The sequence below is a fragment of the Corythoichthys intestinalis genome, chromosome 1, assembly GCF_030265065.1.
Source record: "Corythoichthys intestinalis isolate RoL2023-P3 chromosome 1, ASM3026506v1, whole genome shotgun sequence".
Classification (NCBI taxonomy): domain Eukaryota; kingdom Metazoa; phylum Chordata; class Actinopteri; order Syngnathiformes; family Syngnathidae; genus Corythoichthys; species Corythoichthys intestinalis.
The window spans coordinates 19,266,802-19,285,471 of NC_080395.1; the positions used below are offsets into that span (position 1 = coordinate 19,266,802).

Below are 18,670 nucleotides of genomic sequence, written 5' to 3' on the forward strand. Positions count from 1 at the left end.
TTTTTTTTTCCTCTTTTATACACACAGTGGGTAGAACAAGTATTTGATACACTGCCAATGGATTTTCCCATTGGCAGTGTATCAAATACTTGTTCTTCCCACTGTGTATATATATATATATATATAATTTTTTTTTAATTATATGCAAAACAAATGACCGTCTAAGGTGCTCGAAAAACGATTTTGACCCTTTATAAAAATGTTATTTTGTAAATTCATTTTTGTTAGTTTTATTGCTTTACAACTTTTATATACCGTAATTTCCCGAATATAACGCGCACTTTTTTTCCCCAAAATCAACTTGTAAACTCATGGTGCGCATTATAAACGGGTACATGGATGGAGACAGAAATATATATGTATTACATATATATATATAAACCGATTTTTTTTCATTGACACGGCCACGTTGTGTTGAAGAAACGTATGCGGCGACGGCGACCCGTTGCCGACCATCACGGTACGTGACGTCACCATTTTGTTTCGGTAATACTTCACTCTAATCGGCCGAATGATTTCGTCTGTGTTAAATTCTGCTTTTTTCACTCTTCATAAAGCACAGAATTTAGTTTCTTGAACTCATTTGAGTCGACGTTTATTGCAGCTCCGCAATTCAGACCATAACAAATGTAAGGACACACACTTCCTGTGTCCGTCAACTATATCGGTCCCTCGTGAAACTCAAACCCAAATGACAATAGTTCCTTTGGTTACTGTCGTGTTGACAGTGATGAGCTCTCACGGATTTCCGACTTACGTTCTGACTTTCATTTTACCGTATCAATCCATGGAAGAAACATTTATTCATCATGAGGAAACGAGCAAGTTATACACCAGCCTTTAAAAGAAAAGTCACATCCGTTTTGTTTTCTCCTAGATTCTGGTAAGTTGGAGAAATTGTCAAATCATATTAGTACCGTAAATATTGTCAGTTTACGGTAATGTTTTGAACTACCAATGTGCTATGCTTGTGCTGTGTTTCACCAGTCAGTAAAATGACATCTCTGTATCTGTACACAAGCTCTGTTTTCTTGTATTCTTCTATTTATTGGTGCTAAAATTAGGGTGCGCGTTATAAACGGGTACAATAATTTTCCCTAGATTTTACAAGTAAATTTGGGGTGCGCATTATACACGGGTGCGCCTTATATTCGGGAAATTACGGTATATAGGAAAGTCAATTACATGTAATGACACTTTTCGGCCTCCTTAAAATCAGTTTATGGTTTAGATGATAATGGGGTGCTGATTGATCTCAGATTAACCTGTAAAAGAATTGTAAATATATAAAAAAAAAATTTTTTTAAATTATAGCAGTACAAACAAAGTTTTACAGCCTAAACCGGTACAAACGTATGACATACGTTTGATATAAATTTACATCTGATGGGGGGGCAACTTCACGGAGGTGAGGCAAAGATAGCCAGAGTTGACTTTCTTTTTTACAGGGTTATTAATTCTCTTAAATGAATCGAAGATTCAATTCAGGAGCAAAAAGAAAGCAAAAAAAAAAAAAAAAAAAAACCAAAGCTAAGTACATCGAGTCAGAAATGAAAGGTGCAACGTGATGTTTTCTTAAAGATTTGGTCCCGACACACAATTTTTTTCAATGCATATCTAAAGAAGCGTGTGTCATGCTGTCTGCTCACAAATTAATAACCCCTAGAGGACACTTTTGTTCTGTCGAAATTCCCAGTGCAGCTGTGTACCAACCACCTCGGTTTATCAGCCCAAATGGCCTTGTTGCAGGAAGAAGCTCCCATTGTTTTCTTTATCAACAATTGCAGTAGCAGGTCACAGCCACTGAGGGAATATGTGAAGCAATATGAAAATTTATCAACCAAATGTGATGGACAAATATGTGTATTTATATGTGAATAAATGAAAAAATCTACAGTTTGCAGTTTGGATGTAGAGTGTACTTTGCAGTAGTGCTAATTATTCTTAAGGATGCAGTCAAATTACTGCTTTGCTGACGTTTATGACAAGTCAAGCTATTTGAAAACGTTGATCATTGTTATTGACAAGTGTACCCAAAAACAATTGGTTCTGTCTTAAGATGGCCGCCAAAATGACGTCTGTTTGAATTGCTCTCATTGTGTCAAAAAAATCTAGCCGTATAATTTATACGAAACCAAAACATATTCGTAAATAGAGTTGTTGCTTCCAGAAGGTCAAAATCAGGTGGTGTAGCAGTTTGACAAATATAATTTAAAACTATTCCAGCTACTTCGTTACGGTTTTGTACCCGGTCTTGTATCTCTGCCACAACGACTTTTTTTTTTGTCTGAGTTCCTACCCGGATTTATATCTCAAGCGTACATTATTCTTGGATCAACTCATTTTACAAGACTTTGCTTATTCGACTAAAATTTCCACGGCAGGTACAGTAATTGAACACCAGTAGCGTGATTTAAGGTAAGATTATATATTTAAATTGAACTATAAGTTATAATACGAGACATCCTCGTGCTAATTTTTGCCCTTGTTCTTCACATCTGCATGCACCGACTACAATGGAATGGATGGATTTTTTTTTAGCACACAAGGCTTAGAAAGCAGACTTTTAGAATTGTACTTTATTTTCTACGCTTAAAATGCCTGGTTGGAAGTTATTCTGTATTTGCATTCACCTCTTAGAAAAACATAATTTGTGTCGGGGGTGCTGTTGTGTAATTTAGCAGCATTTATTCGAAACCACCTGTATATACAGTGGGGCAAATAAGTATTTAGTCAACCACTAATTGTGCAAGTTCTCCCAATTGAAAATATTAGAGAGGCCTGTAATTGTCAACATGTGTAAACCTCAACCATTACAGACAGAATGTGGAAGAAAAAAAAAAAAAAAACAGAAAATCACATTGTTTGATTTTTAAAGAATTTATTTGAAATCATGGTGGAAAATAAGTATTTGGTTAATACCAAAAGTTCATCTCAATACTTTGTTATGTACCCTTTGTTGGCAGTAATGGAGGCCAAACGTTTTCAGTAACTCTTCACAAACTTTTCACACAGCGTTGCTGGTATTTTGACCCATTCCTCCATGCAGATCTCCTCTAGAGTAGTGATGTTTTGGGGCTGTTGTTGGGCAACACTGACTTTCAACTCCCTCCTCACCCCGTGGCGTCAAAATGATAACAAGAACGGTGAGCAAAAATCCCAGAACCACGTGGGGGGACCTAGTGAATAACCTACAGAGAGCTGGGACCACAAAAACAAAGGCTACTATCAGTAACACAATGCGCCGCCAGAGACTCAAATCCTGCACTGCCCGACGTGTCCCCCTGCTGAAGAAAGTACACGTCCAGGCCCGTCTGCGGTTCGCTAGAGAGCATTTGGATGATCCAGAAGAGGACTTGGAGAATGTGTTATGGTCACATGAAACCAAAATAGAACTTTTTGGTAGAAACACAGGTTCTCCTGTTTGGAGGAGAAAGAATACTGAATTGCACCATACCCACCTTGAAGCATGGTGGTGGAAACATCATGTTTTGGGGCTATTTTTCTGCAAGGGGACCCGGACGACTGATCTGTGTAAAGAATGAAAGTACCGAGAGATTTTGAGTGGAAATCTCCTTCCATCAGCAAGGGCATTGAAGATGAGACGTGGCTGGGTCTTTCAGCATGACAATGATCCTAAACACACAGCCAGGGCAACAAAGGAGTGGCTTCGTAAGAAGCATTTCAAGGTCCTGGAGTGGCCTAGCCAGTCTCCAGATCTCAACCCCATAGAAAGTCTGTGGATGGAGTTGAAAGTCCGTGTTGCCCAACGACAGCCCCAAAACATCTCTGCTCTAGAGGAGATCTGCATGGAGGAATGGGCCAAAATACCAGCAACAGTTTGTGAAAAGCTTGTGAAGAGTTCCAGAAAACGAATGGCCTCTGTTATTGCCAACAAAGGGTACATAACAAAGTATTGAGATGAACTTCTGGTCTCGACCAAATACTTATTTCCCACCATGATTTGCAAATAAATTCTTTAAAAATCAAACATTGTGATATTCTGTTTTTTTGTCTCCACATTCTGTCTGCCATGGTTCAGGTTTACCCATGTTGACAGGCCTCTCGAATATTTTCAAGTGGGAGAACTTGCACAATTAGTGGTTGACTAAATACTTATTTGCCCCACTGTATTTAAGTCTTTCAGGAATACTAGTCACTATTCAAAAGTTGTTTTTTTTTCCCCTACAGTATATGAACTTAATAAAAACACCAGAGCTTTAACCCTTTATTGGGCAAGCAGAGGTTATTACTTCTATTAAATGTTACTAGGGGTGCACGATATTCATTTTTTTAAACTGATATCGATAACTTACTGCTCCTCAAGGCCGATACCAATACAATAACCGATACTATATATATAACTTTTCAATGTATATTTACCTGAGTTTTTGAACACCTGTAGGTCAAAAATGCTAGTGGAGGATTCAGCATAGATTTGCCTTTGACCGAACCAGAATTTTCATGATGACATGAACACTATTGTAATGAACAAAACAAAGACAAGACAGACAACAGTTTTGACTTCAAATACAGTGCCCATATTAATTTTTTCAAATGAATATAATTTGAGTCAATCACAATCAATCAGTCAATATCATTGACGATGTGTTCCCCTGAACAATGAGCACTGATCTAAAACAAACATAAACCCAACAGGTATTGTGCTTTGTTAGCAGATAAAACATTTGGTGGCACAGGAGAGGAGACTTTTGTCGTCATGGTCCATTAAAACAACTTTCTTCACCCCTGCCAATCATAAAACTGCAAGCCTATCAATAACCAAAAGGCCTCTCAAGAACTTGTAAACATAACACTGTAAAATGCAAACATTTGCTAATTGCCATAGTAAGGTTTATAACTCAGTGAAGGAGAATTACGGCCTCTAGAACAGTAACAAAACTTTGCATACTGGCAAAACAGGAATGTAAACAAACCTTACATCCCAATCTGACACCGTGCCAAAAATATTATTAATAGGCCCGATAATATATAATGTTATCTGATTTATTGGGATGACGTCATAATTATCGCGCACCTCTAAATATTACCCAAGTAAAAGAAATCCGAAATTTACTCAAGTACAAGTAAAAAAAAGTATTTGTTGAAAAAAAATACTTAAGTAATCAGTAACATTGTAAGTACCTGCTTACAATGCCAATACTGTACTATAATCAGAGGTGGTTAGTAGCACGTTACTTGTACTCCATTACATTTACCTGAGTAACTTTTTGAGAAAAATGTACTTCTAAGACTAGTTTTACTAAGCTATACTTTTTACTTTTACTTGAGTAGATTTGTGAAGAAAAGACGCTAGTCAAACTCCTTTACTTTGGGCTACACAAGAGTTGTTACATTTTTCCTCTTTATTCTACATATTAGATTTATTTATAATCACATGACTCCATTATACCAATCAGACGCAAGCTTGCTGTTATACGTGCACGCCAGCCTATTCAATCATGTGGTCTTAAAGCACCTTCAAAAATTAATATTTGACATAGAGCGCTGCCCTCAACATGAATCGAAAGCGCCGATTTTAACCTCTTTTAACCTCTTTTAACCTTAATGAAAAGAAATTGATTTAGTTAAAATGAACAAAAAGAGACATACACTTTAGTTATAGCCCAAATAACACTCTAAAGTTGATTTTTTTTTTCCTCCATAGTAATGAGCCATTGGCGGCGATAGACGTCCAATTTAAACTGGAAAGACTGGCTGTGAAAGCAACCAGAGACCTTCGTTCATTCGCTAGTCCCAGTCAAACTCAACTGGACTTCCAGCGACGTCAATGGCAGCCGATTAGTGCCCCAGTGGGTTTGAAAAACAATCATAATTAATGCATAAAAGGGTTAAAAGAGAAAGTGTACATTTCCGTTTTCTGTGGTATTTTGTATCATAGTTCTGAGTAAGAAATAAGCAAACATGAACGTATATATTTTTGCTTTTTTTCCCCTTCATTTACAAAAAGTACTACTGTGCATCTGAATAAAATTAGCATTAATATTTATTTTTTACCTTTAATACGATATTGGTATGTTAGTTTTGAATGTTTAACCATATTATAGAAATGATAAGCTAAAAAGATTAGCAGTTTTGTGATCGCAGGTATGTCTCAAGACAGTCAACACGGCAAGTGGAGCGTCTCCAGCAGTGATGATGACGATGAAGATCTTCCTCCGTCGGGCACGCCGTCCAAACCCTCTCAAGCACCCACGTCCAATCACAGCTCGCGCTCATCCCCCGTCCCGAAAGTAGAAAATGTTACATTGGAGGTTACGCGCTCTTCCCCTGTACCGAAAGTAGAAAATGCTTCATTGGAAGTTAAACCAGAACCATGTCCGACACCTGCGCTTGTGGTCGGTTCTGAGGCCAGACAGCAGGCTGCGAAAAACCAGATGAACCCTGTCAAGTATGAGTCCTCTCCATCTTTGGCCGGTAAGAGGAAGATGGATCCGGCAGATGGCTCTGGCTGGGCGCTCTCTGACAGCGATGATGATGATGATGATAATGCTAAGAAGAAAACTAACCCACCACCAACAAGGAAGGTTCCTAGTCCAAAACGCCAGAAGGTGGCGGGCGAACGCCCTCCCAGCCCTCATGGGCGCGTCTACTATATCGACGAGCCCGACGACTTCTTTGAGTCCTCCGTTCCATGTCTGGATGACATGTTTCGGTTTTACCTCAACAAGGTGACGGGCCTGGACAGAAAATACAACAGTGGCGCGTTGCATATCAGAGGTGAGAAGAAGTCCATTCTGTTTTTTGATCAAACTTTTCTTTCACACGCTGTTGAACAGTGCTTGATTTTCTTTTGCAGACATCCTCTCACCATTATTTGGAACGCTAAAAGAGTCAGTTCAGGTGAGTTTGTAAAAGAAAACAAGTTAGTGTAGTTTTCGTTGGTGTACAATTTTGTCTAATTTTGTCGACAATGACATTTTCGTCTGTAAAATTGATGTTTTTGTCCCAAAATAAATAAATAAATAAAGTAGTGCTGTCAAATTTATCGCGTTAACGGGCGGCAATTTTTTCGATTAATCACGTTAAAATATTTGACGCAATTAACTAGTGCTCGAATATTCGATTAGAAAAAAATATTCATATTAAATTTTGTTGCTTCGAGTATTCGTTTAATTAAAGTGGTGTTGCAATGGTTTATTTTGAAAGTGTTTGCATTTAGTTTTATTGATTAGGGTGGATACACTGCCCTCTGGTCTGCCTATTTACACATGGCTGGAACCAGTTGCTCCCTGTTAAGACCAACGCAAGCTAAGTTTTTGTTTGAGCTAATGTTTTTAAAGTGCATTCATAATTTAGTTTATAGGTATATTTAGCCGTTTTTTGTAGGAACATGTGTCTGAACCATTTGTTAAGGGCATTGTAAAAAAAACTTTAGCATTTTATAGCATTTAAGCTAGCGGACTTTTTCAATGTAAGTTAGCCAATTGTTCTTTAGTTGTACATAGATGTTTTGTTTTTTTGTTTTTTTGTTTTTTTTAAATTTATACCGTTTGAGGCTCAGCTCATATATTATTTTTTCATGTTTCTTATCCGATTACTTGATTATTCGAACTAACTAGTCCATCGTTTAATCGACCACTAAAATATTCGATAGCTGCAGCCCTACAATTAACGCATGCACGGAATGACCCGTTCATGCGTTGCCTCAAGCAGTTTACAATGACACCATTTAAGCACATTGACAGCGAAAAGGCAGAGAAATGCGAGTGAACACAGGTGTTCATTGGACCGCGCCTTCTATTGACTTAAGCTTTGGCAACTCTTTCACAACAAATATAAGTATTGTGGCGAATGACATGGGGAAGAATGACAGAAGACGTTGTTTTTCTTACAACGCTTAATTGAACACTACGCAGAACATACTGTATACCATTTGCAGCCACCACTGACAGTCGAGATTACCCAACTTCCCATCATGCATTTGGGCGGAACAGTTAAGTCGCTACAGTATCGTTTAGTGAAAGCACAACAAAAATAATATTCCCATCTCTCAGAGGAGACAATCTTTTTCTTAACACGCTTAATTGAACACATCGCAGAACATACTGTATACCATTTGCAGTCACCACTGACAATCATGGTTGCCCAACTTCCCATCATGCATTTGGGCGGAACAGTTAAGTCGCTAAAGTATCATTTAGTGAAAGCACAACAAAAATAATATAAAAAAAATATATATATAATTTTTTTTTTGAATATCGCAATATAATATCGCAATATATCGTTAACCCCAAAAGAATCGCAACAATAGTTTTTTCCAATATCGTTCAGGCCTAGCACATACACATATTCAATACTCAATACACTACAAACTGTACAACACTCTTACATTAATATCACAACTTGCTTGAGCTACTCCTAGTTAGCGTTGGGAATCGAGCATCGATGGGAACCGATTCTAACACTCCGATGCTCCCAGAATCGTTCGAATTTTAAAATTTTGATTCCATGTTTCGATGCCCTGACCGCCGAGCGGAAAAAAATTGCTCAAGTTCAAAGATTGATATTTATATACAAGTTAAAATTAGCCCCGTGAGAAGTCCATGTAATTTAAAAAATCATCAAGAAGTTAAGACTTTAATATAAACCATGCAAATTTTTTTTACCCTTACCCTGCCTTTTTTTTTTTTTTTTTTTTAATGACGCTGCCTCTTAAAAGAATCGGAATCGAGAATCGTTTGGAACCGGAATCGAAACGTGGAATTGGAATCGGAACCGGAATCGTTCAATTTCAAACAATGCCCAACCGTACTCCTAGCCTTAAGCAAAGGCTGGCTTTTATAATACAAAAACAACACTTAAGAAGTTTTTTTTGTACATATGACACTCCTCCACAGTGGTATCCATATACTGTGCATCAATAGGTTAATGTAAACGTAAAATACTAACATATATTTCCGAGGCGGAAACGTAGCAGAAAGCACTCACGAGTGTCAATGCGACCAATAGACACAGCACTGTGCAATTAAATAACTTGTCAGCCAAACTGTCACAAAATAGATGCAGTGAATTATTTTGACCGATAGGTGGCTGCAACGCACTGCAAAAGGTCAACTGGTTTCCCACGCTGGCACATATAGCCAGCACAGACATATTTTTAAATTATGCAAATTATAAAAAAGAATGTATCTTTAAATTAAAAAAAAAAAAAAAAAAATCTCATTTGCAAGGCGTGGCAGCTGTTATTTTGGTGTGGCGGTGCGCCACAATCTTTGATATGTAGGGGAAACCCTGATTTGTTTGTGTGTCATGTTAAACATTTAATTTATTCATTTTGATCTGATGTATTGTTGAAAAGTCAGTACCAAATATGATCAAATAGTTAATATTTCGGTTTTCGTTTACTTGGTTTTTCAGTTTCAGCCAATTCTTCTCTTTGGTACATCCCTAATTATAAACTCCGTACTTAAATAGTATCAATAGCCTGAAGCTATTCATCTCTTGTTTGGCACAGTTTAACTACTGTTTTGACATCGCTTGGATGGTTCAGCAGTATCCTCCAGAGTTCAGGTGAGTTCCAATCACTGGATCGTGCCAATATCTTGCTGAGGCAAAGAATGTCTGCCTAATTTGCCACTGCGTTTCCTCACAGAGATCGTCCCGTTCTGATTGTCCACGGTGACAAGCGGGAGGCCAAGGCTCGGCTGTTGCAACAGGCTCATTGCTTCCCTCACGTTCGCTTCTGCCAGGTATGAGACACTCGGTTAAAAATTCAAATTTTTCTCAGGATTAAGAATTATTTTCTCGGCAGGCCAAATTAGACATCGCTTTTGGAACGCACCACACGTAAGCTTGATTTGACATGAATTACTGTGGTCTTAATCCGAAGACACAATAATTCTAAATTGATTCATTACAGAAAGATGATGCTGCTGTGGTATGAGGAGGGATTCCGAGTCATCATCCTAACTTCCAACATGATCCGAGCAGACTGGTATCAGAAGACACAGGGGTGCGTCACTTTGGCCCGTCATAGAACTTTGACTATGGGAGACTAAATAATCATGCCCACTCTCCTCTTACCAGGATGTGGATGAGTCCTCTGTTTCCAAGGTTGCCAAAAGGAAGCAGTGACACCTGTGGGGAGTCGCCTACATTCTTCAAGCGAGATCTGCTGGAATATTTGGCATCCTACCGGGCACCTGAGCTGGAAGAGTGGATCCAGCGGATCAAAGAGCACGATCTTTCGGAAACCAAGTACGCCGTATTGCAAAAATGCACACACAAGAACAGAAAGCACTACGTGAATTAACACTTTATCAGCTCCTTGGCTGCCATTGACGGTGCTAGACTAGTGTTGTTTTTGGCAGCCCTTTTAATATTTGTCTTAGTCTTTTACTTTTTGTCTTAGTCATATTTTAGTCATTACAAAATGTGTTCGTCTTCGTCTATTTTTCGTCTGAAAAATTCAAGTTTTAGTCCAAAAATAAAGGTTTCTAATAATTTAGAATGAACATTGACAGACAAGCACATATGCTCCTGCCAAGAATCGATATAGTGTTTTTAAAAACTGTCACTGTTTGGAGAAAAAAAGGGAACAACCAGTTGCTACTAAAATCCTTCACTAGAACAGTGTCTGTGTTAGCTCATTGCCTGCCATAATGTCCAATTTATTTTGACTAGGAGGGTTAGCGGCATCGAGCGCCGTCACCGGCACTGAAACAGCCAGTCTTACCGGTTTTGGGGGCATTTATAGGGCACTTCATGTTCATTTTAAGTAGAGCTGTCCCGACTAGTCAACACAGTCGACGTCATCGATGACGTAAATCCGTCGACGAGCACAACATCCCGTCGACGGTTAATGAAGGGTTAAAAAAATATATGCGTGGAAAGTTCAGAATGTCGGACGCTTAGTATGCAAGCGGGGAAAGCGGCACAAAGCCAAAAAAGCGCACCAGAGTCCAAAACATTGACTTATTTTTAAAGAAACAAAGGAGGGTACACTGTTGTGTCCTGTCTCTTCAACACCAAGCTTGGCTGCACGTCGGCCGTGAATGATAACGACAGGAGATTGTAAGTCCATCCAACTAACTAATGACATGTTTTATTGAAGTTGCTAAGCCTGTCGCGATATGCAATGAGTCCATTTATCGCATGGTAAATAAAAATGAGGGCGGTCATTTTCACGGCTGCGTTTTATCGCTGCGCGAGCGTGCGTGCGTACGTTTGTGCGTGCGTGCTGATGGCATATGAGACTTGAGTTCGTTTCTCTCATCAACACGCTGTAGAATTAAAGTTCAGACATACAAAATAGGAAAACACAAATATATTAAACACTATATACGTTAGCATTGCTACATTGAGGTGAATGGGGAAAAAAGACGACCTACTTTAGCCGGCTATAAAACAGGCAGCCTTCTCCAAAACTTGCAGTTAAAAGGTTACACTTCAAACATGAAAAATCACTGGTTAACAGCATTTGCAAAAGGAAAAAAAATCTATTACTGACAACACATGCAATGACAAAAAGTGCTTTTTTTGTGGAGTGTAAAGCTTAAATTAGCGGTTTAGCGAACGTACTTCCGGTGAACATTTCAAAATAAAAGCATGTTATGTTCGTCATATAAATAACAATTTCTGGAGTTAATCCCACATACTACAGATTCTACACTAAGAATACCTTTAAAATAACACTCTTTATGAAAAGTCTGATTGGCAATGAATAATTAATGCTAGGTATTTTTTAAATAATTGTTTTGAATCATTTTGGAAAGGTGAAGTCAGTGTTCTGAATCTGTTTACATTCCATTCTTTTGCACAAGTTAATTCTATCAGCATTAGAACTCATTGTTTATTTGTGATTTATTATTGTTATTTATCTGTTTATTTGTACTTTAATCAAGATTTTAAGTGTTCCAAAATGTTTTTGTGAATTGACAAGCGTAAAAAAAAATTCATTGCTAAATTAGTAAAAAAAAAAAAAAAAAAAAATTTTTTTTAAATTATAAGATTAGTCGACTAATCGTAAAAATAGTCGGCTGACTAATGGGGAGAAAATTAGTCGTTTGGGACAGCCCTAATTTTAAGGTTTTACAGGTCACTTGCTGTTAATTTTGAGTCGCTTGCTATTCATTTGGGGGACATTCCCAGGTCACTTCCTGTTCAGTGACCCAAAATCAACAACAAGTGATCCGTAAATGCCCCCAAATCGACAGGAAATGATCCCAAAAGGCCCCAAAATCAAAAGTAAGTGACTAAAAATCATGCAGTGACTTTAAACTCCGCGTCTTTAGTCCATCGCGGATGTTTTTCAATTAAAAAATCAAATACAGATGAGCTGTCCCTATCCGATCACGTAGCCTGCCTCTCCCTACTGCCACTTTTCTTGGTCTGGCAATGCACTGGAGTTGCTTATTAAAGTTAACGATGATTGGCAGACGTTAAGGTTTGATCTTGCCGGAGACGTTTGGAAGCCGAAACTTCAAAGCGCCGCATGCGTCATTCATCGTTTAGCTTGTTAAACAGTTGCTGTGGCCTCATTATATGTAAGTGAGCAGCTTGAGCGGATTTGAATGGACTCACTCAATAAAGCATTTAATAAAGACAAGAATTCTTCTCCTTTATTCTTGTTTAAAAATAATTTGGTGGGACAGTAACATGTTTAAAACTTAACGTAATTATTACATTTGAAGTACTTAAAAAAATGCAAATATGTATACATAAAAAGTTTTAAATTATACTTTGGGGAAAAAAAGGGAAGAACGTGTTTTATTTGTATCTCTTTCCAATACTAAGTCTGAATAAATATATTGAGCACACACATATTGAACACACCAAAAAAAAACTACTTTGCAGTTTTTCACTCATTGCAACGGGTTCTGCTCCCCAATAACCGCGAAAAATGAGGGATCACTGCATTGTAGTATGATTTCCTAACACATGTATCAATAATTGTTGTGTCACCATATCATGAGATAATCATTATCATGAGCCAGTGTTGTTTTTGACAGCCCTTTTAATTTTCGTCCTATTCTTTTGGACGATTAGTCTTAGTCATATTTTAGTCATCTAAAAATGTGTTTGTCTTCGTCTAGTTTGTGTTGACGAAAACTCAAGACTAATTTCGTCTAGTTTTAGTCGACGTTAACTAAAAATGTTTTCGTCTGGAAAATTTAAAAAAATTTACTCCAAAAATAAATAAAGCAGATATTGTAGCGTCTACAAGGACAACGCAAACTTGGCAATAACACACATTTAGCAGGAAAACAGTACAATTTTATATCTACCCACCTGGACGCCATGAAGTTTATGTAAAAAAAGTGTAAAATTTAAGAGGTCGCTCGCCGTTAGCATTAGCCTAATGCAAATGCTATCCTAATGCTACGAGGTATATTTAGTGTGTGATGATTACTCCGCACAGACCTTAAAAGGTTAAAGTAACATTATATATTCTCTCTGGCCAAGATAAGAACAGAAATTTTTCTGTGTGTGCCTGCCAAATCGCATGAGTGACACAACCAGACACTGCTAGTCTGCTACGATGCAGGCTAACTACGTGTAAATGTCACACATTGCGAGCATGTGACTGAAACTATTGCGCATTTCCGTCTCGTTCTTGTTTCGTCAGACAAAAACTAGCATAAGGCTCGCTATGTTTTAGCCTCCCGAAACACGATTTTCGCTCTTATCGTCTTGTCATTGTAATGAAAAAAATGTTCGTTGACGAAATATTTTCGTTATCTTTGACAAAAACACTGTCGTGAGCCTTTTGTCGTAGATCGTATCGTTTCGTGAGGTACCCAGAGGTTCCCACCTCTAATATTAAATGACGTTCTGTATCTGTTCTGATAAAAATGTTATTTCAGTTTATTTGAGGTACACATTGATCTTTGTTTCAGTCTGTGGTCTGTTTGTTTTCAGAGTCTATCTGGTTGGCTCCACTCCTGGCAGGTATGTGGGTCCAGACATGGAACGTTGGGGCCACCTGAGACTCAGGAAGGTAAAAAATAGCAAAATAATAAGTTAAAATTTTCATGACTGATGTTTACTATCAACGCCTCACTCTGGTTTGCAGTTGCTTTACGAGCACACCAGCTCCATCCCTGACGAAGACCAATGGCCAGTGGTAGGCCAATTCTCCAGCATCGGCTCAATGGGGGTGGACAAAACCAAGTGGCTGGCGGGGGAATTCCAGCGCACCTTGACCACACTTGGGAAATCGTCTCTTCGGCCCAACCCTCCTATTCACTTGGTATGCTTCCCTCCCTCGAGACTAAATTAAGAATCGTGGGCAAATTATTTCTTTTGCAGTTGTATCCATCAGTGGAAGACGTCAGGACGAGTTTAGAAGGTTATCCTGGTGAGATTTAAAATGTAACATTTATTCTGAGATTGTTTCTATTTGTGGTATTCATGATTAAGTGTCTTCTTCTCCACCAGCCGGAGGTTCCCTTCCCTACAGCATCCAGACAGCGCAAAAGCAACTTTGGCTGCACTCCTACTTTCAGTACGTTCTCTCTCAGACATTTAATGCACCATAAGTGGTACTCTAATGATGTTGAGTGTGCACGTACACGTGTTTCTGCATAGCCGATGGCAGGCTGATGCAACCGGACGGACTCACGCCATGCCCCACATCAAGACATACATGAGGGTGTCACCCGATTTCACTGAGCTGGCGTGGTTCCTCGTAACCAGGTTGGTAAATAAGTGTGTTTTGGTACAGATATGAGGGGGAAAAAATTGTATTTTTAAGGTCGTGTCTTTATTATGGTGACTATTTGAGAAAGAAAAAGTTTGAAGAAAACGGGACTTTACTGTACAACACTTTGTCGCCATCTACAGGAGAGAAATGTAACAGCATGATTTCTGTAAGGCCTTCATTTTCTATCCTCGCTAAGGTACAATTCTTGTAATAAAAAATGAATAAATATTACTAGAGTAGTCCCGATCACATATATTTTGTACGCAAGTCACCTGCTTCTGAGGATCAGCCGATACCAATCCGATACCTCAGCAATTTATTAATATGTTGAATAATTTACATATATTTATTTGTTTCTTTTGATGATATCCTTGTAGATATTATTTTTTTGCTTTGTAGCCCTGAAAAACATAACTTAAAAACCCAATTTTTCCAACCCAATTCCGATGCTGGGACCTGATTTTCAAGCACGCAAACTGATTGGGGACATCCCTAACCGTTATACCTAGTGCTGCAACGATTAATCGATCAACTCGAGTATTCGATTAGAAAAAAAAATTAGAATAAAATTTTGCTGCTTCGAGTATTCGTTTAAGTAGAGTGGCGTTATAATGGTTTGTTTTGAAAGTGTTTGCATTTAGTTTTATTGATTTGGGTGGATACGCTGCCCTATAGTGATTATAGTGAGACCTTAAAGAGCATATGACACGAGAAAAAAAGGCTTAAATGGCATTATTATGTGAATTAGAATCATATTTTGAGACGATTCGACTATATACAACAATTTAGCAAAGCACAGATGACGAGAAATTAGTCTTTTAATCTGCCGGTTAGCCACACCTACCATTATAGGGCTTTAGCGTCCCCAACAGGTGGATGACGTCGGCGGTAGACTGGGCTCATCGGTTTTACTATTCAGCCCATTGAGGGGGAATTATTCAGAACGAGGAAAACGCGACGAAGAGAGCCGCAAAATGTCATTGTTTCAGTCTCTCTATTCCAATATTTTTACAGGATATTCTTTTTATCCAAGTATTTTTCCCCAATAGCTATATAAATGGCATGAGAAGGACCAGTCAGCCCGTCGAGGGGGAACTATTCACAACGAGGAAAACGCGACGAAGAGAGCGGCAGAATGTCATTGTTTCTGTCGCTTTACTTCAATATTTTTACAGGATATTGTTTTTATCCAAGTATTTTCCCCAATAGCTATATAAATGGCTTGAGAAGGACCAGTCAGCCCGTCGAGGGGGAACTATTCACAACGAGGAAAACGCGACGAAGAGAGCGGCAAAATGTCATTGTTTCTGTCTCTGTACTTCAATATTTTTACAGGATATTCTTTTTATCCAAGTATTTTCCCCAATTGCTAAATAAATGGCATGGTCATGACAAATAACAGTCTTGTGCTGAATGGAATATGAAATCATAAAAATGCATTTATTCAGGACGACATGGCAAAATTACTCCATAATGGTCAAAACTGTCGACTTCACATTTACTGTCGCATCTCCCGAACAATATTTTATGCCACCTAAATCGTATATGTCATTTCCCTTCCCCGGCTTCGGTGAATGTAAACAAACCAAGAGGCGTGACAGCTAGCCGACATGCTAACCCGAACCGAGTGATGTTTCAAAATCTTCGAAGCGGAAAGTCACACATAACTAGCCCGGATTATTTGACATGACGACCCGGTTGTCGATTGTCTTCGGGGATCGGCAAACCGCCCGGCGGAGAGCAATTTACAGTTCGTTCCCTGGAGGAGGGTGGCTGGAGTTGTTGTGCAGCTAACGTGCTGCTGCTAATGAGCATTAGAAGAGCTTTTTACATGCCTATCAATGATCAAACGTAAGTAGTCCTTTATTTAAAGGAAGTTTGTAGTGTTTACTTTGTAATCGCTGTATTCGTATTTGACGTAATGCAAAACAAGATGTTTACTCACTTCCTCGTAAGTCCAATGGTCCCACAGTAAACATCCACGGTGAATGGGAACCTTTTGAAACTCCAAAAAGGCGCATACGCCTCTCCCTCATACAGAATGATTTTTCTGCAGCCGTTTGGCTGGCGTGATGCGAAAAATAAACGTATTAATCCGCAAAATCAGCTGAATCCTTCTTCCTCATACACAACAGTACACTGTAGCGTGAAGAGGACGTCTTCTACCGTACACGTCACAGCGCCCTCCTCCTCAATGCAAGACCGAAGCCCAAAATTACTTAATTGCCTGGCATTGACTGCCACAGACAGCCATAGACATTCGATACGTTTGAAGTGGGAACCCTCCCAGTTCAAATGGATTGGACGTCTACTAGTGATAAACTAATTCCAATTCACACTAGAAGCTTGTTTTTCTGTTAATTAGTTGTTTGTAGAATATCCTAGAACTATTTCCTGACCAATGTATCGATAATCGTTGTATCGCCATATCGTCAGATCATCATTATCGTGAGCTTTGTATCGCAAATCGTATCGTATCGTGAGGTACCAAGAGGTTCTCACTCCTAATTAAGATCAGGAACATCCCTTATTATTACAGTTCCAACCTGTCCAAAGCGGCATGGGGAGCTCTGGAGAAGAACAACACACAAGTGATGGTTCGATCCTATGAACTCGGCGTCCTCTACGTGCCATCGGCCTTTGTAAGAACACACATACGAATATGTTTGATAATGCTAATGCTAAAGCATATTATCTTAATAGAAGAGGGTGAACTTTGTTTCCTTGTAGAACATGAAGACATTTCCAATACGGAAAAACCCGTTTCCCTTCTCGTCATCATCCTCTGGTTTCCCAGTGCCATTTGATTTACCTCCGACATGCTACACACCTAAAGGTAAATATGGATCAAATTCTGCCAAAATTGAACTGAAATGATCTTTTTAATCCCTTAAGGAGCCCATTTTGTTAATATGCCCACCTTTTTTTTAATAGATCAACCTTGGATCTGGAACATCGCATACAGTCGGGCTCCAGATACACATGGCAATGTTTGGGTTCCCACCTAAATAATAGACACTGATTAGATAGTGAACGCTACAGAACCTGTTTTCAGTTGGGGTGCATTTTTAGCTCAGTGTCTTTTCTCACGCTGACGAAAAATGAACCCCCTTTCTATATCTGGCTAGGAAGGTCACACATCCATGAAACTCACTCCACCATTGCACAACAAAAAGCATTTTTGCTGGCTGAAACAGAACCAAAAAAAGAACTTAATTGAGTGAATTCCATGTGTATGAGCATAGCAGGAAGAGGGACAACAATCAGAGCGAGTTTCATGGATATGAGTAAGTGGGTCCTCCGTGGATGTTCTTCTCCAGATGTGATAGGCTCAGGTGAAGAGCAGAGTAGATGGCATCCTTGGTGGACCGCTATAGGCAAACTGGAGCCTCTCAAAGCACTTCATCATGTTGGGACTCCATGTCACGGACCGATAATCATTAAGTGATGTGATTTGAGAGTGAAACATGACCGGACAGTAGCTTTTTTTTAATGTGATATTTTCGGGCTTGTAACTGTCAGATTTGTGTTGATATTAATGCTATTTTCATATTTTTGTACGGTAAACAATAAAAAAAAAAAACTGTTAGCTTGTTACATGACATCAGCCTGTCTCGGTTTTTGCTTACCTACCTCATCATCTGGAACAAAGACGTACGAAGAACTTACAGTGGTTTGAAAAAGTATCTGAACTTTTCGGGAATTTCTCACATTTCTGCATAAAATCACCATCAAATGTAATCTGGTCTTTGTCAAAACCACACAGATGAAAAAAAAGTGCTTTAACTAAAACCACCCAAACATAGGTTTTCATATTTTAATGTGGATAGTATGCAAACAATGACAGAATGGGGAAAAATAAGTAAGTGAACTGTCACATTTAATATTTTGCCCCCCCCCCCCCCCTTTTGGCAGCAGTAACGTCAACCAGAGGCTTCCTGTAGCGGCAGATCAGTTTGGCACATCGATCAGAACTAATCTTGAACCATTCTTCTCTACAAA

At 38.8% G+C, this 18,670-nt stretch overlaps 1 protein-coding gene across 6 annotated transcripts; it reads left to right on the forward strand.

Annotated features, from left to right (window-relative positions):
* The first annotated feature begins 259 nt into the window (after positions 1-259).
* Positions 260-18,278, forward strand: tdp1 (tyrosyl-DNA phosphodiesterase 1). 6 transcript variants are annotated; one of them, XM_057832719.1, is made up of 17 exons: positions 2,115-2,418; positions 5,669-5,813; positions 6,109-6,741; positions 6,821-6,864; positions 9,479-9,534; positions 9,617-9,713; positions 9,776-9,810; positions 9,884-9,976; positions 10,051-10,221; positions 13,885-13,963; positions 14,039-14,215; positions 14,275-14,323; positions 14,404-14,470; positions 14,554-14,661; positions 17,208-17,310; positions 17,399-17,504; positions 17,603-18,277. In XM_057832719.1, exons 3-17 carry the CDS (start codon positions 6,111-6,113, stop codon positions 17,674-17,676), a joined length of 1,890 nt encoding a protein of 629 aa, XP_057688702.1. In that variant the 5' UTR covers positions 2,115-2,418; positions 5,669-5,813; positions 6,109-6,110; the 3' UTR covers positions 17,677-18,277. The 6 variants fall into 6 exon arrangements, with proteins under 6 accessions (XP_057688866.1, XP_057688461.1, XP_057688702.1 ...); XM_057832638.1 differs by having other exon boundaries at positions 2,116-2,418; positions 6,095-6,741; XM_057832883.1 differs by lacking the exons at positions 2,115-2,418; positions 5,669-5,813 and adding an exon at positions 260-883 and having other exon boundaries at positions 17,603-18,278.
* Positions 18,279-18,670: the final 392 nt, after the last annotated feature.